Source organism: Gymnoscopelus braueri, assembly GCF_963280865.1.
Source record: "Gymnoscopelus braueri genome assembly, chromosome: 17".
NCBI classification, from domain to species: Eukaryota; Metazoa; Chordata; class Actinopteri; order Myctophiformes; family Myctophidae; genus Gymnoscopelus; species Gymnoscopelus braueri.
The window spans coordinates 13,491,291-13,507,826 of record NC_137617.1 but is presented as its reverse complement, the minus strand read 5'-3'; the positions used below and the strand labels follow the sequence as shown (position 1 = coordinate 13,507,826).

The following is a 16,536-nucleotide window of genomic DNA, read 5'->3' as shown; positions in this document are numbered from 1 at the left end:
AATAGTAAAACCATATAATGCCATATCAAGATAAAGTTAAAGCAGTGTACATATAGAAATAAGGGACGGAAAATATTAGGCCAATACCAAAACATGTTTTTAAGACACAATGCAAAAAAGAGAACATTTTCAAAAATGAAAGGCACCAAAAACACAAAATACACATGAAAGCCTCAGGGACCGTCTACAGGAAGCAAGAAAGGCTCTGCTCTTCGTTTAGAGTAGACCATTGGTGTTAAGGTTGTGGATCCATAGTACTTCTCTGCGAAGCAATTTATTAATGATGTCACCACCCCGTGATGAGGCTGCAAGATTCCCCAGAATTTAAGGGATGCTGGGGAGCCATGCTTTGCTTGTTGATAGTGCCTGCCATGGCATATTCAGGGTTGTTAGTAGGAATAGCAGTTTTGTGCTCACCAATACGAGTTTAAGTGGTCTCTTAGTTTGACCAATGTATGCCAGTCCACAGGGACATTTAAGCATGTATACCACATGGGTTGAGTTACAATTTATAAATAAGGATATTTTATATTTTTTATCAATAGGTGGATGGGTAAAACATTTGGTATTTGATGAATTAGAGCACTGAGCACAGTTGCCACATTTATAAAAGCTCGCTGGGGGATTGGGAAGCCAGGTGGGTGGGGGGGGGGGGGGGTGGGTGTTCATATTGGTGTGACATATTTACAAATGACGTCACATGGTCTTAGACAGGGCCAATAGACCAATTATTTGTTTACAAACATTGAGACTGGACGCACAGGTAACTGTTTCATGTAATCAATTCCCAACAGATCCCCAAACCTGTTGTTTTGGGGTGAGCTTGTTTCAGTTCATTCAACCTCCTCTGTGTGTAGGCTAGTGGAGTGCGCCCTGCAGGCAACACATATATACTCCATCGCGTAACGGCATTGCGTACCGAGAACAGCTGACATACAAGCTCACAACCACGTCACGGATGCGACCGCTGTGAGCTTGGAGATCTGCTATTCTCGGCCGTTCTCTGTGCGCGACACCTTCGCGGGACGGAGCATAAATTAGTCTTGACGGGCTGCTGCTGCGCGAGCCAAGCAGGTTCTGGTGCCATGATCATAGAGCGCTCTCTCCGTTCTTATATGACAGTTGACAGCCACTGGAGGTGGAGTTTTGAGGACAACTGCTTTGAATTGTTATTATTGTTTACACACAACAGAAACCAAGGATTATATATTTCAAGAGCGAGAGATCACAGTAAAAATCCTAAGCATTCTTCCTCCACACTGGGAGAGAAACAGCATCTGAAAGTTTGATGGGATGCATTTTACACGTGAGACTGTGACCACTTTTACATTGCATATTATGAGCGGTGGGGTTCTTTTGCTGCCGACATGCGCGCGCATACTGTTTCGTATCAGTGTGACGTCGTCTGTTAAGGCGTCTATAGCCATGTATTCTGACGACACAACTTTGTCTGCTACTATGTGGAAGACCTGTCTGTAGCTCTTAACAAGGAACCAATACATATCAGAGTGGGTGGTGGTCCTGCACATCTCAAAGACAAAATCCATTGTATTTGAATCACAGTATAATCACAGTATCATTCACACAGCGAGCAAAACTTGGGGAGCCCGATTTGGGGGCTACGCAAACAGGGACTATTAATTAACCATGCTACAAGTAAATAATATAACACACATTTTGGGTGAAAAGGCGCATGTGTAAATGAAAATAAAATAATATATTGGCTATAATCAAGTCCACTTATCAATTCTGTCCGTATAAGTCCGTCCGTCCGCCTGTCCATCCAGACAGACAGACAGACAGACACCGAATATTGATAAGCTCTGATGTACCAGTCCAAAGTTGCATTGTATCTTTTGTATTGATAGTATTCACGTTTTGTTTATACCGATTCTGAAACACTTGATGACAATGAGTGGCTTCATTTTTTTTAAAATTGTTTTAGGTTACTGACTGCATTAGATAGATAGATAGATAGATAGCACCGGGAGCGCACGTATGGTACCCTCAGTCTGTCCAGTCTGAGTGTGTCCCTTTGCCTATTGCCTCCCCAGCGCACCACAGCATAGAAAAGGACGCTGCAACCACTGTCTGATAGAACATCTGCAGATGTTTATTATTGTGTATTGAGGAAATCTAACATGCTGTAGTAGGTCTATAACATGACCTGCTGAGCTTTATAAGGCTGCTTCATCGTTGCAGACGTCACGGCAGTGCTTTCAACGGGCGGCACCTTGGACGAGTGGGCATTAGGGACATGTGGGCACTTGGAAGAGTGGGCACTTAGGGGTGGAGAAAAGTGGGCGCTAGGGAAATCTGGGCACCAGGAAGACTGGGCACCGGGAAAACTGGTGTTAATAATCATTGTTAATAAATAATTCAATCTCACAGGCAGTGCACATAGTACCCACTCTTCCTGGTGACCCCCAGATGTCCCTAGTGCCCACCTATGCTGTATCTGATTAAAACGTCAGCAGAGATGTAATTTCGATGGTTCAATGAGTAGCGACGCGTATAGCTCTCAAGTCTCAACCCAACTTTCCAAGTTCGAATTATATAGGTAGATTTGTTTCTGTTTTCCTATTCCGTAATATTGCTATTAATTATCATGCTGCAACTAAATAACATAAATATAACACACATTTTGGATGAAAAAACGCATGTCTAAATGAAAAGAAGAGAATCACGTAGGCCTATATCTGCCCGTCCTTCCGTCCGTCCGTCCGACAGACAGACAGACAGACAGACAGATATCTGTCTGTCTTCTTATTGACGTAACCATGGTAAATATAATTAGCTTGCATAATGTTAATAGCCTAATAGGCCTATAATAATATAGCCTATCATAATTATGTTTATGTTATAACCGTGTAGCCTACAGTATAATATATTTATATTATCTATCTATCTATCTATCTATATATATGTCCATCTGTCTAACATTGATGTAGCCATAATGTTATAATCATGTAGCCTACGGTATAATAAATGTATATTTAATATATATACATATATACACTTTTATTTTTAAGTACTAAATCTACTTCCGCTTCTGGTCTTGTCTTTACAGTATCTTTGATTAATATCGAGAAATGAAAGAATGAAAAAGCAAAACCCTGTTTTCTTATGTTTCATTTTTTATTTTTTATTGAAGAATGAAAAATGAAAGACGGGAGCGAAACGAACGTAACTTGTTTTAAAATGAAAAATGAAAAATGAAACACGGGAGCGAACGGGAGCGAAAGAACCGACGCGACCCAAAATGAAAAATGAAAAATGAACGCAATGGGTGGATTTCTGTTTGTGGTTCCCAAAAGAAATTCCTTCTGCCAGAAAGTACACGGACCGTCCTTGACATGAATACATGTGGGAACCACTGGTTTAAAAAACAGTAGGAAGCAAGCCAAAATAAACAACAACCAGCCTACACTTAATCGGTGAGTGCTCAACTTAATACAAGGTCTCCCTCCGAGTCCTTACCTATCATAGCCCTGAAACATGACTGTCATACCATGACAGTCATGGTGCCGAGTCCCCCTGGTCTAAAGTTGTGTTCGATTTTTTCACATTGCCATCTCTCACATAAACATAAACGTTCAGATTTCAAATATAAAGTGCTTACCACCGAGCCACGGATGTTACAAGGCGATGCGGACCGCGATGAGTACCCGTATCTCCCGTATTGTTCAATAAAAAGCATTTTAATCCCATCGCCGGCCATTTTCTTTTTTTGTTTTTTTTGTTTTGTAATGTATCAGAGTGCAATACACCTCCCAACCATTAGTGTCGCATGGTTGAAAGTATCGGAGACAATTTGGAGAAAATGGCCGGCGATGGGATTAAAATGCTTTTTATTGAACAATACGGGAGATACGGGTACTCATCGCGGTCCGCATCGCCTTGTAACATCCGTGGCTCGGTGGTAAGCACTTTATATTTGAAATCTGAACGTTTATGTTTATGTGAGAGATGGCAATGTGAAAAAATCTAACACAACTTTAGACCAGGGGGACTCGGCACCATGACGCTTGTATACAAGCGTCATGTGAACCATGGCTATACCTATCAGTGCATCCACAGCAATGCCCGCACCTATCTAAAGGAACTCCTCGAACCCCCGACCTCCACCCACCCGCTCCCTCCGCTCTGCAATGCAAATCAAACACACTCAAACCCCACAAGACAAAGCTCTTCACCATGGGGGACCAGGCAGGCAGGTCTTCTGCTCAGCGGCTCCTCGTCTGTGGAATGCCCTCCCTGTCCCTGACCATCTGAGAGAGAGAGCACCACAGTCCGTTGACGCTTTTAAAAGGGGACTAAAAACCTTTCTTTTCAACAAGGCATTTGCCAGCCCTAGATGGACTCAGTGATGTCGTGTGTTTTTTTCTTAACTGTGTATAATAGCTGACCTTTGGTCTGAATTTTATTCATTTCACTGTTTTTTTTATTATTATTATTTATTATGTTTTATATGTTTTGGTTCAAATATAAAGTGCGTTACAAATAAAACGTATTATTACTAGCCCAAAGTAACTTATTATAAGCAGACATACATGGTAACACTTATGTTTCAATCCATAGCCCTGCAGGACAGTGCTATGATTGGTTAGTTGGTTGTCAGTGGACACAACATCTCTGTGATGAAAATGTGTCATATCTCATTAAATAATATGGATGAAGCCATATTATTAAAATTATTATATTATTATTATATTTTGATAACCCATTAGACAACGGTTTACATTCGTTTTTTATCAAATCAGATAATATGAAATTACAATACAAAGTGTAGGCTACTTATGATAAATCAGGCAATTATTATTGAAAGAAGATATCTCTCCACAATAAACTTTTAAACATATTTGAGACTAAAAATGAAACGTTTTAGATGTTAGGATCAGAGTATTGGAAAAACCTAATTTTGAGAAATCTGCCATTCATAGTCAAAGATTGCTAGTCTCTCCTTAATTGACAAAATAATTGCCATCAGTACAGAGGACTAGAAAGGTGCACACACATTTAATGTCACTCACACCAGATCTCTGAAGAAGGCAGCCTAGCTAGTCTGTCCGAAATGTTGGTGTGTCCAGAATGAAATATTGGCATCGCCAGCAGTGGTGGAAAAAGTATTCAATTTTTTTACTTAAGTAAAGGTATCAATGCTCCAATATAAAAATACTCTGTAAAAGTCAGGAATTCAAAATGTACTTCAGTAAAAGTACAAAAGTATTGGCATCAAAATGTATTTAAAAGTACCAAAAGTAAAAGTACTCATTATGCAGAATGTTCCATTTCATGTTCAAGTTTTCAAATGTATAAATTGTATAAACATCTTTTGAAAATAGTATGTATGTTTGTATGTTTTGTAATAATAATCAAAATCTGCAAAGTAACTAGTAGAAGTAAAATTACTGAAAACTGGAAATACTCCAGTAAAGTAAAAATACCTCAAAATTAAGTACAGTACAGTACAATACTTAGTTACTTTACACCACTGATCGGCAGCTACGAGTGAGCGGCTATACTCCTTTATTCTACAGCACTTAGTGGAGTAAATAGCTCCACCAGAGAATCTCTCATTGTTGTTTTCAGGTGGAAACCTTGTATGTCCAATACGGTTTACTTTTGTGAGATCTCTTGTATGATGATGTAGTAGGGTATTGATTTATGGAATGACATAAAAAGTTGAAATGTGGAGATACAAGGTTTCTGCCTGACAGTGATGTAATATAATCAATAATCATATATTATTTGGACATCATATTAATGTCCAAATATGCAGCTCAGTTCCACACAGTTCCATATTTGGGCAAGACTGACCAGTGGTTCAGTAGATCTGAGATTATGAATTCACAAAATATTCACACAAAACAAAATCACAAAAAGTGAAAGCTATTCGGTGGTTGACTTCCTTGGCCGACTGGCAGCGTGCACAAGAAATCTGGCATTGATCGGTGTAGTGGTTTTTGTGAGATTAGCCGTGGACACAGACACACAATAAAGGGTGAAAACATAATCGCCCTCTTCCTTCGGCCTGCCGGAGATAATGACCATATTTGGTTCCGCTTATATTATGATACAGTGTATTGCAGGGGAATAAGTATGATGTCATTCCAAATAACATGATGTCACTACACTGCATAGGTTTCGCCAGTTAAAACTTATCAGATTGGGATTCCCTGTCCCCAAGGGCAGAACATAGCAGTATGAAGAGAATAGAGTACGTGTTGTAGGGGATAAACATATTCCTGAAATATAGTTATAATGGACAGGTTTACATGGACGAATGGTCTCCTTGAAATGAATGAAACATTAGTTATCCAGCAACGTGGTGTCAAACTATATGACGGGGATGATAAGGCCAAGCTGGATGTCGGAGTAGCTCTGATGAGCACTCACCGATTGATATGGAGGGACATTAAGAATCATGACTGCTGCATAGAGATACCACTGTCACAAATCAAGTTCTTTGAGGAGCAAGCAGCAAGAATAGGAAAGAGTGCGAAAATAGTCATCCACCTCCATTCAGCACCTGCAAACAAGGAGCCAGGGCCTTACCAACACAGCAACTTCTCATACATCAAGCTGTCCTTCAAAGAACATGGGCACATTGAGTTCTACAGGAGGCTGACCGAGGAGATGACTCAGAAGAGATGGGAGAGTACACCAGCGACACAGCCGATCCCCACGGCAACCGCATCCCAGGCAGGAAGGACACGTGCCGTGGGGATTGTCGGCATTGAGAGGAAGCTAGAGGAGAAGAGGAAGGAAACTGACAAAAACATCTCGGAGGCCTTCCAGGACCTCAGTAAGCTAATGGTGAAGGCCAAAGAGATGGTGGAGCTGTCCAGGTCCATAGCCAATAAGATTAAAGACAAGCAGGGCGACATCACTGAGGATGAGACAATCCGGTTTAAGTCCTACCTGCTGAGCATGGGCATTACAGACCCCGTGACCAGAGAAACGCATGGATCTGGAACACAGTACCATACGCAGCTGGCCAAACAACTGGGAGAAGTGCTACAGGCCCCTCTGGAGGAGTGTGGTGGGATGATGACTCTGACTGAGGTGTACTGTCTTGTCAACCGGGCCAGAGGAATGGAACTCTTGTCTCCAGAGGATTTGGTGAACGCGTGCAGGATGTTCGAGTCAGTGAAGCTCCCACTGAGGTTGCACGTGTTTGACAGTGGTGTGATGGTGGTCCAGCTGCAATCTCACAGCGAGGAGGAAATGATAGCCTCGGCACGGGACAAGGTGTCAGAAAAAGGTTCACTGACGGCAGAGGAGTTTGCAAAGCTTCTGGGCCTCTCCGTTCTTCTTTCTAAAGAGCGGTTGTTGCTGGCTGAGAAGATGGGGCATCTCTGTAGAGATGATTCAGTTGAGGGTCTGAGATTCTACTCCAACCTCTTTTGAACAACAGCAATCACAGCTGAGCAGAACCCGAAGTTTGCATGCAATATAAAGTTGGGACCCGATCTATCAAATAACACAATATTCCTCCAATAAAGTTTATTTTTCTTGAGATCTTGCAGATCTGAATTTCACGTTGAGGATCTGAGACTGATGTTAGAATTCCAGTCTCATAGTATATTACCTCTGTCAATTCACACGGTGTAGCAGAATGTCAAGTGTACTGTAAGTGTCTGATAATGACATACTTATCCAGTAGTCTGGAAATGTGGTAAAAGGAAAATAAGTACTGTATGGGGAGAAGCCTCTTTTTTCCCCCAAAAGTGAAGACAGACAGACAATACAGACACACAGATAGATATACCTGGAATTTAGAGTACTTAAATGTAGTCTATGTTATCAAGAGTACTTGAATGCCAGTCTATGATGATAGTACTATTATGCCATATTAGCACTATAGGGCTTAGAGGAACACAGACAACACACAGAGAATTTCCAGACTTATAGTTAGAAAAAATATGTAACATACAAGACGGATGCCAATTCCCAACTTTCTCCACACGTGCAAGCAATCCCTGTCACTGCCTTCCCCTCTGATACACATGAAGTCGCCAGCTGCTTCTTTTCACCTGACAGTGAGATTCACAGTGTGGGCATAACACATGCAGAATACGCTATATGACCAACATTAGTTCTTCTCCCTGCTAAACAACTTGTAGGAGTCGCTATTAGTGACAGAGGCCGACCTCTCTGCAGGGCTTCCCACCCTCCAACACGGGCAATGTTCACCAGGGATGCACTGCAGAGGATTTATACTACAAGGTACACAAAGGTTGTAAAGCTTTAGAGTTCCTTGAATATTTTATGCAATCCACATTGATAGAATTAAAAACAAAACAAAAAAAAACAGGAAAGAATGGTTTAGAATAATTGAATTTGCATTTGAGGTGAAAACTGAAATATAATAGAATATTTCCTTAACTCATTGGCCGCCATTAACGCATTAATGCGATCTAATAAATAGTGCGCTTGGCCGCCAATAACGCATAAATGCGTTCTATTAAAAAAAAAAAAAAAAAAAAAAAAAATTTTTTTTTTTTTTTTTTTTTTCCCGTTTTTTTCTTATTTTTAGACCCAAAGACCAAGGAGATATGATATATCAAAGATCTAGACTCCTATCCACTTCCTTGTTAACTTAAAACTTAAAAATTCTGTATCTCGGCTCCTGAGTACTTTTTGTTTTTCAATTAAAAATCTCTGGCAGCCAACAGCTAAAAATCTGAAATAACTCTGGCAGAAATACAGTTAATGTATCCTTAACATTCTTAAAATATTTTCGAAATAATGTATACAATTTGTGTGGTTAAGAGGTAGAGAAAAAACAAACCATTACGGGTCTGTATGATCTCTTAAATTAACACTCAGGATTTTGCCGTGTGGGTATAATACACAGGCAACTCATCACAACAACTGTAATTTATTATTAGGTTATTGGAGGTCAGAATAGAAGACAAATTAGGGGATATTAGGTTTGAAGGTCTGTTGTCTGAAATTCCACAGTTCTCTGTGGTTCTTATTTACTTTTGAATCTAGGTCACATACATTTATATAATATCTGAATGTTATATGGCTAAACCCAAAATCGTTATGAGTGTTCAGCCATACAAGGGGCCAAATATATGTCACAGTTTTACTAATCTCTTAAACAACCTTGATTAGTTGATGGATGCATGTACAGTAATAGGTGTAATGACCTTAAATAGCTGTGTAGCACCCTTAACTTAACACAGCAACAAAATAAATCATAACATTTACCATATCCTTGATTGAATGGTGATCTGAGAATTAGCCAGTGGCGTTTTTGACCTTGGCATCAGACATCATTGCCCATTGTATTAGGGATTAAGTGAAGTAGAATATTACCTTTTCGTAAAACAGAAAGAATATGCTGCCTGCCTGGGATCCTACCTGACTGAAAGCCTTCATGAAACGCTTGTGACTTCCCTGTGGACCTTTGACGTCACCTTGACATCATATTGATGACATCACGTCTTCCCCAAATATGGAGGGAAGGTGGGACGGTGGATCTGAGATAAAAGATTCACAATATATATATGAACGATAATTCAGGCACAAGGTCATCCAAACCCACATGGCTAATCAAAACATCATGGCGGCTGGCTACAAAACCGCTGAGCCAATGGAATACCACAGAAGTTTTCTTAAAGAAAACTGTCGGCCGGATGGAAGGGAACTGGTAGAATTTAGAACGACAACACTGAACATAGGTTCCATCTCCACAGCAGATGGCTCTGCGCTGGTGAAGATTGGAAACACCACAGTTATCTGTGGGATCAAAGTGGAGCTGGCAAACCCGACTGTGGAGGCACCCCATAAAGGTTACATTGTGCCCAATGTGGACCTGCCACCACTGTGTTCCTCTCGGTTTCGTCCAGGCCCGCCGGGAGAACAGGCGCAGGCCGCCAGCCAGTTCGTGGCTGATGTCATTGAAAGCTCTGAGGTGATACAGACGGAGGACCTGTGCATTGAGAAAGGAAAGCTCTGCTGGGTTGTATACTGTGACATCATGTGCCTCGATTATGACGGCAACTTGCTGGATGCTTGTGTCATTGCCCTGCTGGCTGCCCTGAAGAACACACAGCTGCCAGAGGTCACCATCAACGCAGAGACGCGTGCACCTACTGTGGATTTTGAGAAAAGAAGCGGCCTGCGAATTCACAGACATCCTGTCAGCACCTCCTTCTGCATGTTTGATGACTCCATTCTGTTTGTGGACCCTACAGTAGATGAGGAGATGTTGTCAACAGCTCAGCTCACCGTGGTGATGGACGAGGACGATCGGCTTTGCTCCGTCCACAAACCAGGTGGGAAATCGCTGTCAACAGAGAAGCTGGAGGAATGCATCAACCACGCCATGAAGCGCCACAGAGAGATCCACAAACTCATCGACAAAGTTGCACAAAGCCTCAAGGCAGCGACATGAATAAAATTGATCAATTTAAATTAAAACTTGAATTTTCCACTGTCAATATATACAGTATATTATGTCGCTTTCCTTTTTTCCATAACAATAAAACTGCTGACACAAAATACTAATAATAATTCACACAAATATTCAGGGATGTACTTCCTTGCCCTACTGGCAGCATCCACAAGTGGCTTCTGAGATTATCTGTGCAGGGATGGGCAGATAGACGGACACGCATTGGTTCGACATTGGTTCGATTTCTGAACCAATGTCACTCCCCGACTCTCTGTTTCCTGTCTCTCCCCACTATCCTATTGAAAATAAAGGTTAAAAGCCCCCCCAATAAAGGAAAGGAAATTGGGGCACATACACACATGCCTGTATATATAATCTTGGGAATCTCATTTGGACATGGAGAGTGACCCACTGACCAGCCAAAAGAGTAGTGGGTATTTACCTTCACATCTCCTCATTTTAGGAGTTATTATTTCTGTAAATGTCAAGACAAAATATTCCATGCTATATGTGCATGATATTTCTTTGTACTATAGATAATATAGCCTTGTACAATTATGTCTTAATTACTTTTTATTTGTTATGCAATCAGAATGCAAGCTGAATGACTGTTTTTTTTCTTAACTTTTTGAAAAATATTCACTCACTTATTCTTTATGAAAAAAAAGGTCCCAAAATATAACATAGGCTAACACAGAAATTGCCATCAGAACATTGTAGCTGTGGATTGACCTTTTAGCTGTGGATTAATTCCATTGTATTTGACAATGTACTTATTACTATAAATGTAATGTAAATAGTGGTACTCACTATCTTTGTTCATATTGGATGAGATGTTCATAGAAGTCCATGCCCTCTGCCAGATCCCTCATCATCTTCCCCATCTTCTTGGGGGCTTGAATTTTCTGCTGGTAAGTAGACTTCTCAAATTCCTGGTGTGCTCTCCCAGGAATGTACCTGAAGAGATGCTCCTCCTTAAAATGGACTACAAACTCAGCAATGTCAGCTCTTATTGCTCTCTTGAAGGAGGAGGATGATGACAGAGACGTTGTGAGGGTACGGCCAGTTCCTGGGCTTGTGAGAAGCCGATCCACATCATTTCCACGTGCTCCTGCCATCTTAGAACAGCACTCCACATGTTCACTGGTATAGTTGCCTCTCGGCAAGGAGTCTACAAATAACAGAACAGCGTATAAAAGAGGTTGTCAAGGAAGTGTCTGAACCTCCAGGGGCCCTTGATCTGGTGTTCACATTAAGGCCCCAGTTAAATTAATTCTACTCCATTATATTTCACTGACTAGCAAAAAGCTTGCATATCACTGACTATTGTGACCACATGTTCCCCCTTTCCACTATATTCCATTGTTAACTCTTCATCTTCATTCTAGACAGTTATGGAATTCTGTTCTACATGTTATTAACAATCATCTCAGATGGGAAAGCCTCCCAATGACTTATTAGTAAATAAGGGTTTGTGTCATATGGCATATCCCTCGGGACATGAATAGTATGAGAATAATGTCAAAGTTGTGACTCAATAACATTACATAACAGTTAAATCATTTAGCAAATGTTCATGGGACAGACGTTTGAATTCATCATTCATGAATTCATTGACTAAATCCAAGCCAATGTTGCCTCCAGGCGTTCCTTGAAGATTTGCCACACGGTTCCACTTCAGGTCTTGTCGCTCTGGGTAGAATCCTTCAATCCCTATTCAAACAAGTTGGACTTGATATCATGCCATTGGTATTACAGTGACAGAATGCCCATGGTAACACATTACATTTTCTAATTCCTACCGGTTAGCATTCGATGGCAGATGGCGAAATCCTTGATGTGTTTTCTAGCCCAGAACAGCACCATGTCATTTTACAGAAGTCTGTCATGGCTTCTCCATCACCCTCTCTGACAGCATCTCTTCTTGCCACGTTATAAAGCCCCTCCCACACAAGAGCCTTCGTGTAGTTGAGCAAATGGTCATCTGCATCGGAAGCCATGGTGCATGTAGCTGTAATAGGAAAAGAACATTTATTAAATGTTTTTTGTGTCCAAGTGCTATACTCAAAAACTACCAGCAAAAAGACCACTGGTTAGTAAGGTAATACATGATGTTGATGTGTTCATGAGTGAATTCTTACATTGCTCAGCACTGGATTGTTCTGACAGACTCAGACAGTCCTTGTACCACTCATGTCTTTTGCACTGGTCCATGAGTGCACACTGTACCATCTGTCCCTCTCGCTGCTCTTTACAGTAACAGTGTATGTAGGTGCCACCTGCTTGGCATTCTGGGCTACAGAAACGATCCTCAATCAGATTAGATGTTGTCTCCATCTCGGCACGATTGGGTGTCGTCTCCATTTCGGTACATTCCTCATGGTACCAGACACCTCCACAAAGGTTGCTGCAACACTGCAGTAACGTTTCACCTGGTGTTTCTATAATGAAGTAGAAAATACAATCAACTATTTTACACATTATGACATATAAGGCCAGGCAAGTTTTAGCACATTATATTCATAAGGGCAATTCAAGTTGCTTAATAAAAGGCAGTGTAGAACGGAAAGGTTTTAGCCTCAAATTAAAAGTTAAAAGTCATTAGGAAGTTTGTATGGACATGTGTCATAACTAGTAAACACTGACGCATGGGAACAGTTGATAGGCCGGTCCCAGATGACCTGAGACTATTTGAGGGTTCAAAAGGTAGAAGCAAGATCAGAGATGTGTTTATGCCCTAATCCACTGAGTGATGCAAAGACAATATTTTCAAATACATTTTGTGACTCACTAGAAGCCAGTGCAGAGATGTGAGAGTTCTGCTTTGTTAGTTCTAGTTAGAACTCTGGCAGCTTCATTCTGAATGAGCTGTAGTTGTATGATGGCTTATTTGTGTGTGAAATCCAGATTGGAATTTAGCAAAGTAATCGTTTGAGGTTAAGAATTTACCAAGACATTCTTCTTTCAGTGAGTTCAATTATGTTAATTGGAATAATCTAGGTGAGACTTTTTAAAATAGAGGCTTGATCAATTAAATGCATCCTCTTATGTGCCTACCGTATCCACAATGACAGGAAGGGGATATGCTCCACCTTCTCCCGGTCCCTACATCATTTGCAGCAGCAGCAGCAGCATTTATGTCTTCTTGAGTCGTTGGCATCCACACCAAGTCCACCAGTCTCTGTGTGAGTCCACTTAGCCACTCCATTTGGGCTTCAGCGTCTGCGGGGAAGTCTGAAGGCTTCTGATCAACAGTGTCAAGGTTGCACTCCGTAGCAGCGTATAAAGTGGCGTAAGCTGAAGTCACAAACTTTGTGGGGAGAAAAATATATTTGTTTTTGGTTAGGTGATGTATGTTGCGGAAAACTCATGGAAACATATCAATCTGAGGAAAATAAAATCAATGCACAGTTCCTGGACATTACCGTGATGAAATCCAAATCCCAGACATGCTGAAACTTTTCTTTGACATTTTCAAGAAGTAACAAGTGACCGTGTGAAAACCAAGCTTTGATGTGGCACAGAGATCCTCCAGCGGTGAAATCCTCACCAAACAGCAGTTTCATCATGTCCTGTTATTCAAGAGATAATCAATATAATTGTCAAATCTAGCAGGAAAGTGTTATTAGACAACTTACGTAGTAATAAATAGATGGTCCTTCACACATTTTTCATACATGCATTCATACTACTTAAACATGTCGGTTTGGAATGCGTTCATTAATTAACTCAGAAGGCTCCAGAGTGCTCTCCTTTCATTCGTCAGTTAGAGCACTGTACTCTGACGGTACGTTTTAACAGCGGGCGACTCTCGGGCGACGTCATTATATGTCTATGAGAGCCGGCAACTATTGGCGATAGGGCGAAGTGGGCGGGGGGGCGATGAAAGATGGATTTTCTTTATCTTTTTGGACGATGTCGCCCGCAATCGCCCGAGAGTCGCCCGCTGTTAAAACGTACTGTTAGGGCACCCAGAATGCAGACCAGACTCTCTGGTTCCCAAACGCATCCATGCCAAGTAGCCACAAATAGTCATAACCTATGGCTAAAGCACCCATATTGTGACGTGGCTATTTTTTTTTAAGGATAGAAGAGTGAAAAATCTTAGAAACATTTTGGACATTTTTCACAATAATTACATGCTCAAAATAGGAAGCATTCCAACATTCAAATGCCACAGGTACATTATTGATATATGCTGAACTAGACAACCCATACTGTAAATTGTTTGTATAATTGTAAAATATTTGTAACGTAACTTGAGTTTGTTTCTGTTTGCCATCTTGACAATATTGCTAATGCAATTGTTGTTCGTAAATTACAAAATAATTGCCTCGCCACGCACGCTCTGATTCCAGAGCAGCGCGTCAGAGTGGACTTAAAAAAACTTATCTTAGTTGGTTACCTGGTAATACACTGATTCCTTGTGAAATTCTGGTGGGGCTTCCACAAGTCCTTCAAATCTGAATGCAGGTGATGATCCAGTCATCCTGCATTGACGGCTGGGCCACATCCTGTCGATGCTTAGGCCATCTGCGCAGCACAATACTTTGTAGGGTTCCCCATCCACTGTTGGAACAGTCAATAAGGCCATCCATTATGTCGATAACTGCTTCTATTGTGCTTGGGTTCTCAGGGACTGCACCAAGATTGACCTGTAAAAACAAACAGGGACATTAGGAAAGCATAGTTCTTTTTGGGGTAATTTCACTATCTTTAGCCGTGTCAGTGGATCAGTGGGTCCATTAGTCCAACAGTGAGTTGGTGGATAAATCCTATTTATTTTGGTAACACAAGGACTTTCTTCTAGCGCAACACTATGGACAAAAATAAAAATGTACACTTGCACACAAGACATCTACAAATCTAACAGGAAGATAGCCATGATAACTGTTTAGCATATTCATGCTCCCATGATGAACCCTAATGATTGTGCTTCCCAGAGGACGAGAACCCCTGAACTATTTTCTGTAACGTGTAGTTGTAAGCCAGAGGATTATTAGACTAGACACACAGACACAGACATCTATATGTTTTTCTGACTATGGATAAGTAGGTAAATATCGAATTCACTCCAGAACTGAACTGTCCTTTGAGCTTGAGGCTCATTGCTGTATTTACAGAGAAGTAACAGTAGTTGTACAGTTGTACATGCTGACTTACAACAGTGCTCTTCTCCGTCATCTGCTGGGAGTATTCATGGGGAATGTGCCTCACGACCTTGCTTCTCAATCCTTCGAGGGCTGTGAGGTTGTCAACGATTATGCGCATCACAATTATCTGCATGCGCTGCCGCAGTGACTCGTATGTCTAATGTACACGAAAAGAACAGATTATAATGACTTTTGTGCCATCATGCAGGTGGTCATGTGTGCGTTTCTTTACAGCATGTGTACCTGTCTAGACGGGAGGATGCTGGCTGGTGCCACCTCAACTGACTTTTTTGGAGGCCCCTGTAGGTGGCTGAAATGTATCCGGTCCCGATGGGCAAAGCGAAACGTCCAAATCGGGGACTTGTTTCCATGTTCCACACGTTCATGCTTGGCTTAGAAGACATGAGATTTGATTGCTAGGAAAGAATGTATTCAACAAATTATAATAAACCAATATGATATAAGATAAAGTAATAATAATACCTGAAGATGTTCCCAACTGAGAGAATAACCTGGAGCTGATGGTTCTTTCTAAAACAGGTGTTGACAACAAGTGTGAATTTTTACTCTACTCTTAACTATTCTTGTTATTCGCTAATACCATTTCATTGCCTTACTTACAATGTTATTTCTTTATTAAAATAATTATTCATCTTGAATGGAAGAGACAAACAAGTGATCATACATATTACATACGTAGATACTATATGATTTTATAATATGGTTATATGATGACAAAGAAAATAAAGCAATAATGAAACAAAGAATATACAGTATCATTCATCTAATAGTATACAGTATACTCACCTCAACCTCTCTTTTTAAAATCTAATTCATGATCATAAATCTATAATTCAGATATCAAACACATAAATGTCAGTTAATTAAATTGACTAAAGTTAAACTCTATGGAACAGCATGGCATCCCTATTTGGGCAAGTCATTGGGCCAAAATGGTCTACCTTTTCC

General features: G+C 40.8%; 2 protein-coding genes across 2 annotated transcripts; both read left to right on the top strand.

The window, feature by feature from the left end:
- Positions 1-6,264: 6,264 nt before the first annotated feature.
- Positions 6,265-7,413, top strand: LOC308104620 (vacuolar protein-sorting-associated protein 36-like; the record flags this gene model as incomplete). The annotated part of the gene is made up of 1 exon (XM_080455074.1): positions 6,265-7,413. One exon carries the CDS (start codon positions 6,265-6,267, stop codon positions 7,411-7,413), a length of 1,149 nt encoding a protein of 382 aa, XP_080311200.1.
- Positions 7,414-9,580: 2,167 nt separating this feature from the next.
- LOC308104969 (exosome complex component RRP43-like) lies at positions 9,581-10,414 on the top strand (the record flags this gene model as incomplete). The annotated part of the gene is made up of 1 exon (XM_080455605.1): positions 9,581-10,414. One exon carries the CDS (start codon positions 9,581-9,583, stop codon positions 10,412-10,414), a length of 834 nt encoding a protein of 277 aa, XP_080311731.1.
- Between the last annotated feature and the right edge of the window lie 6,122 nt (positions 10,415-16,536).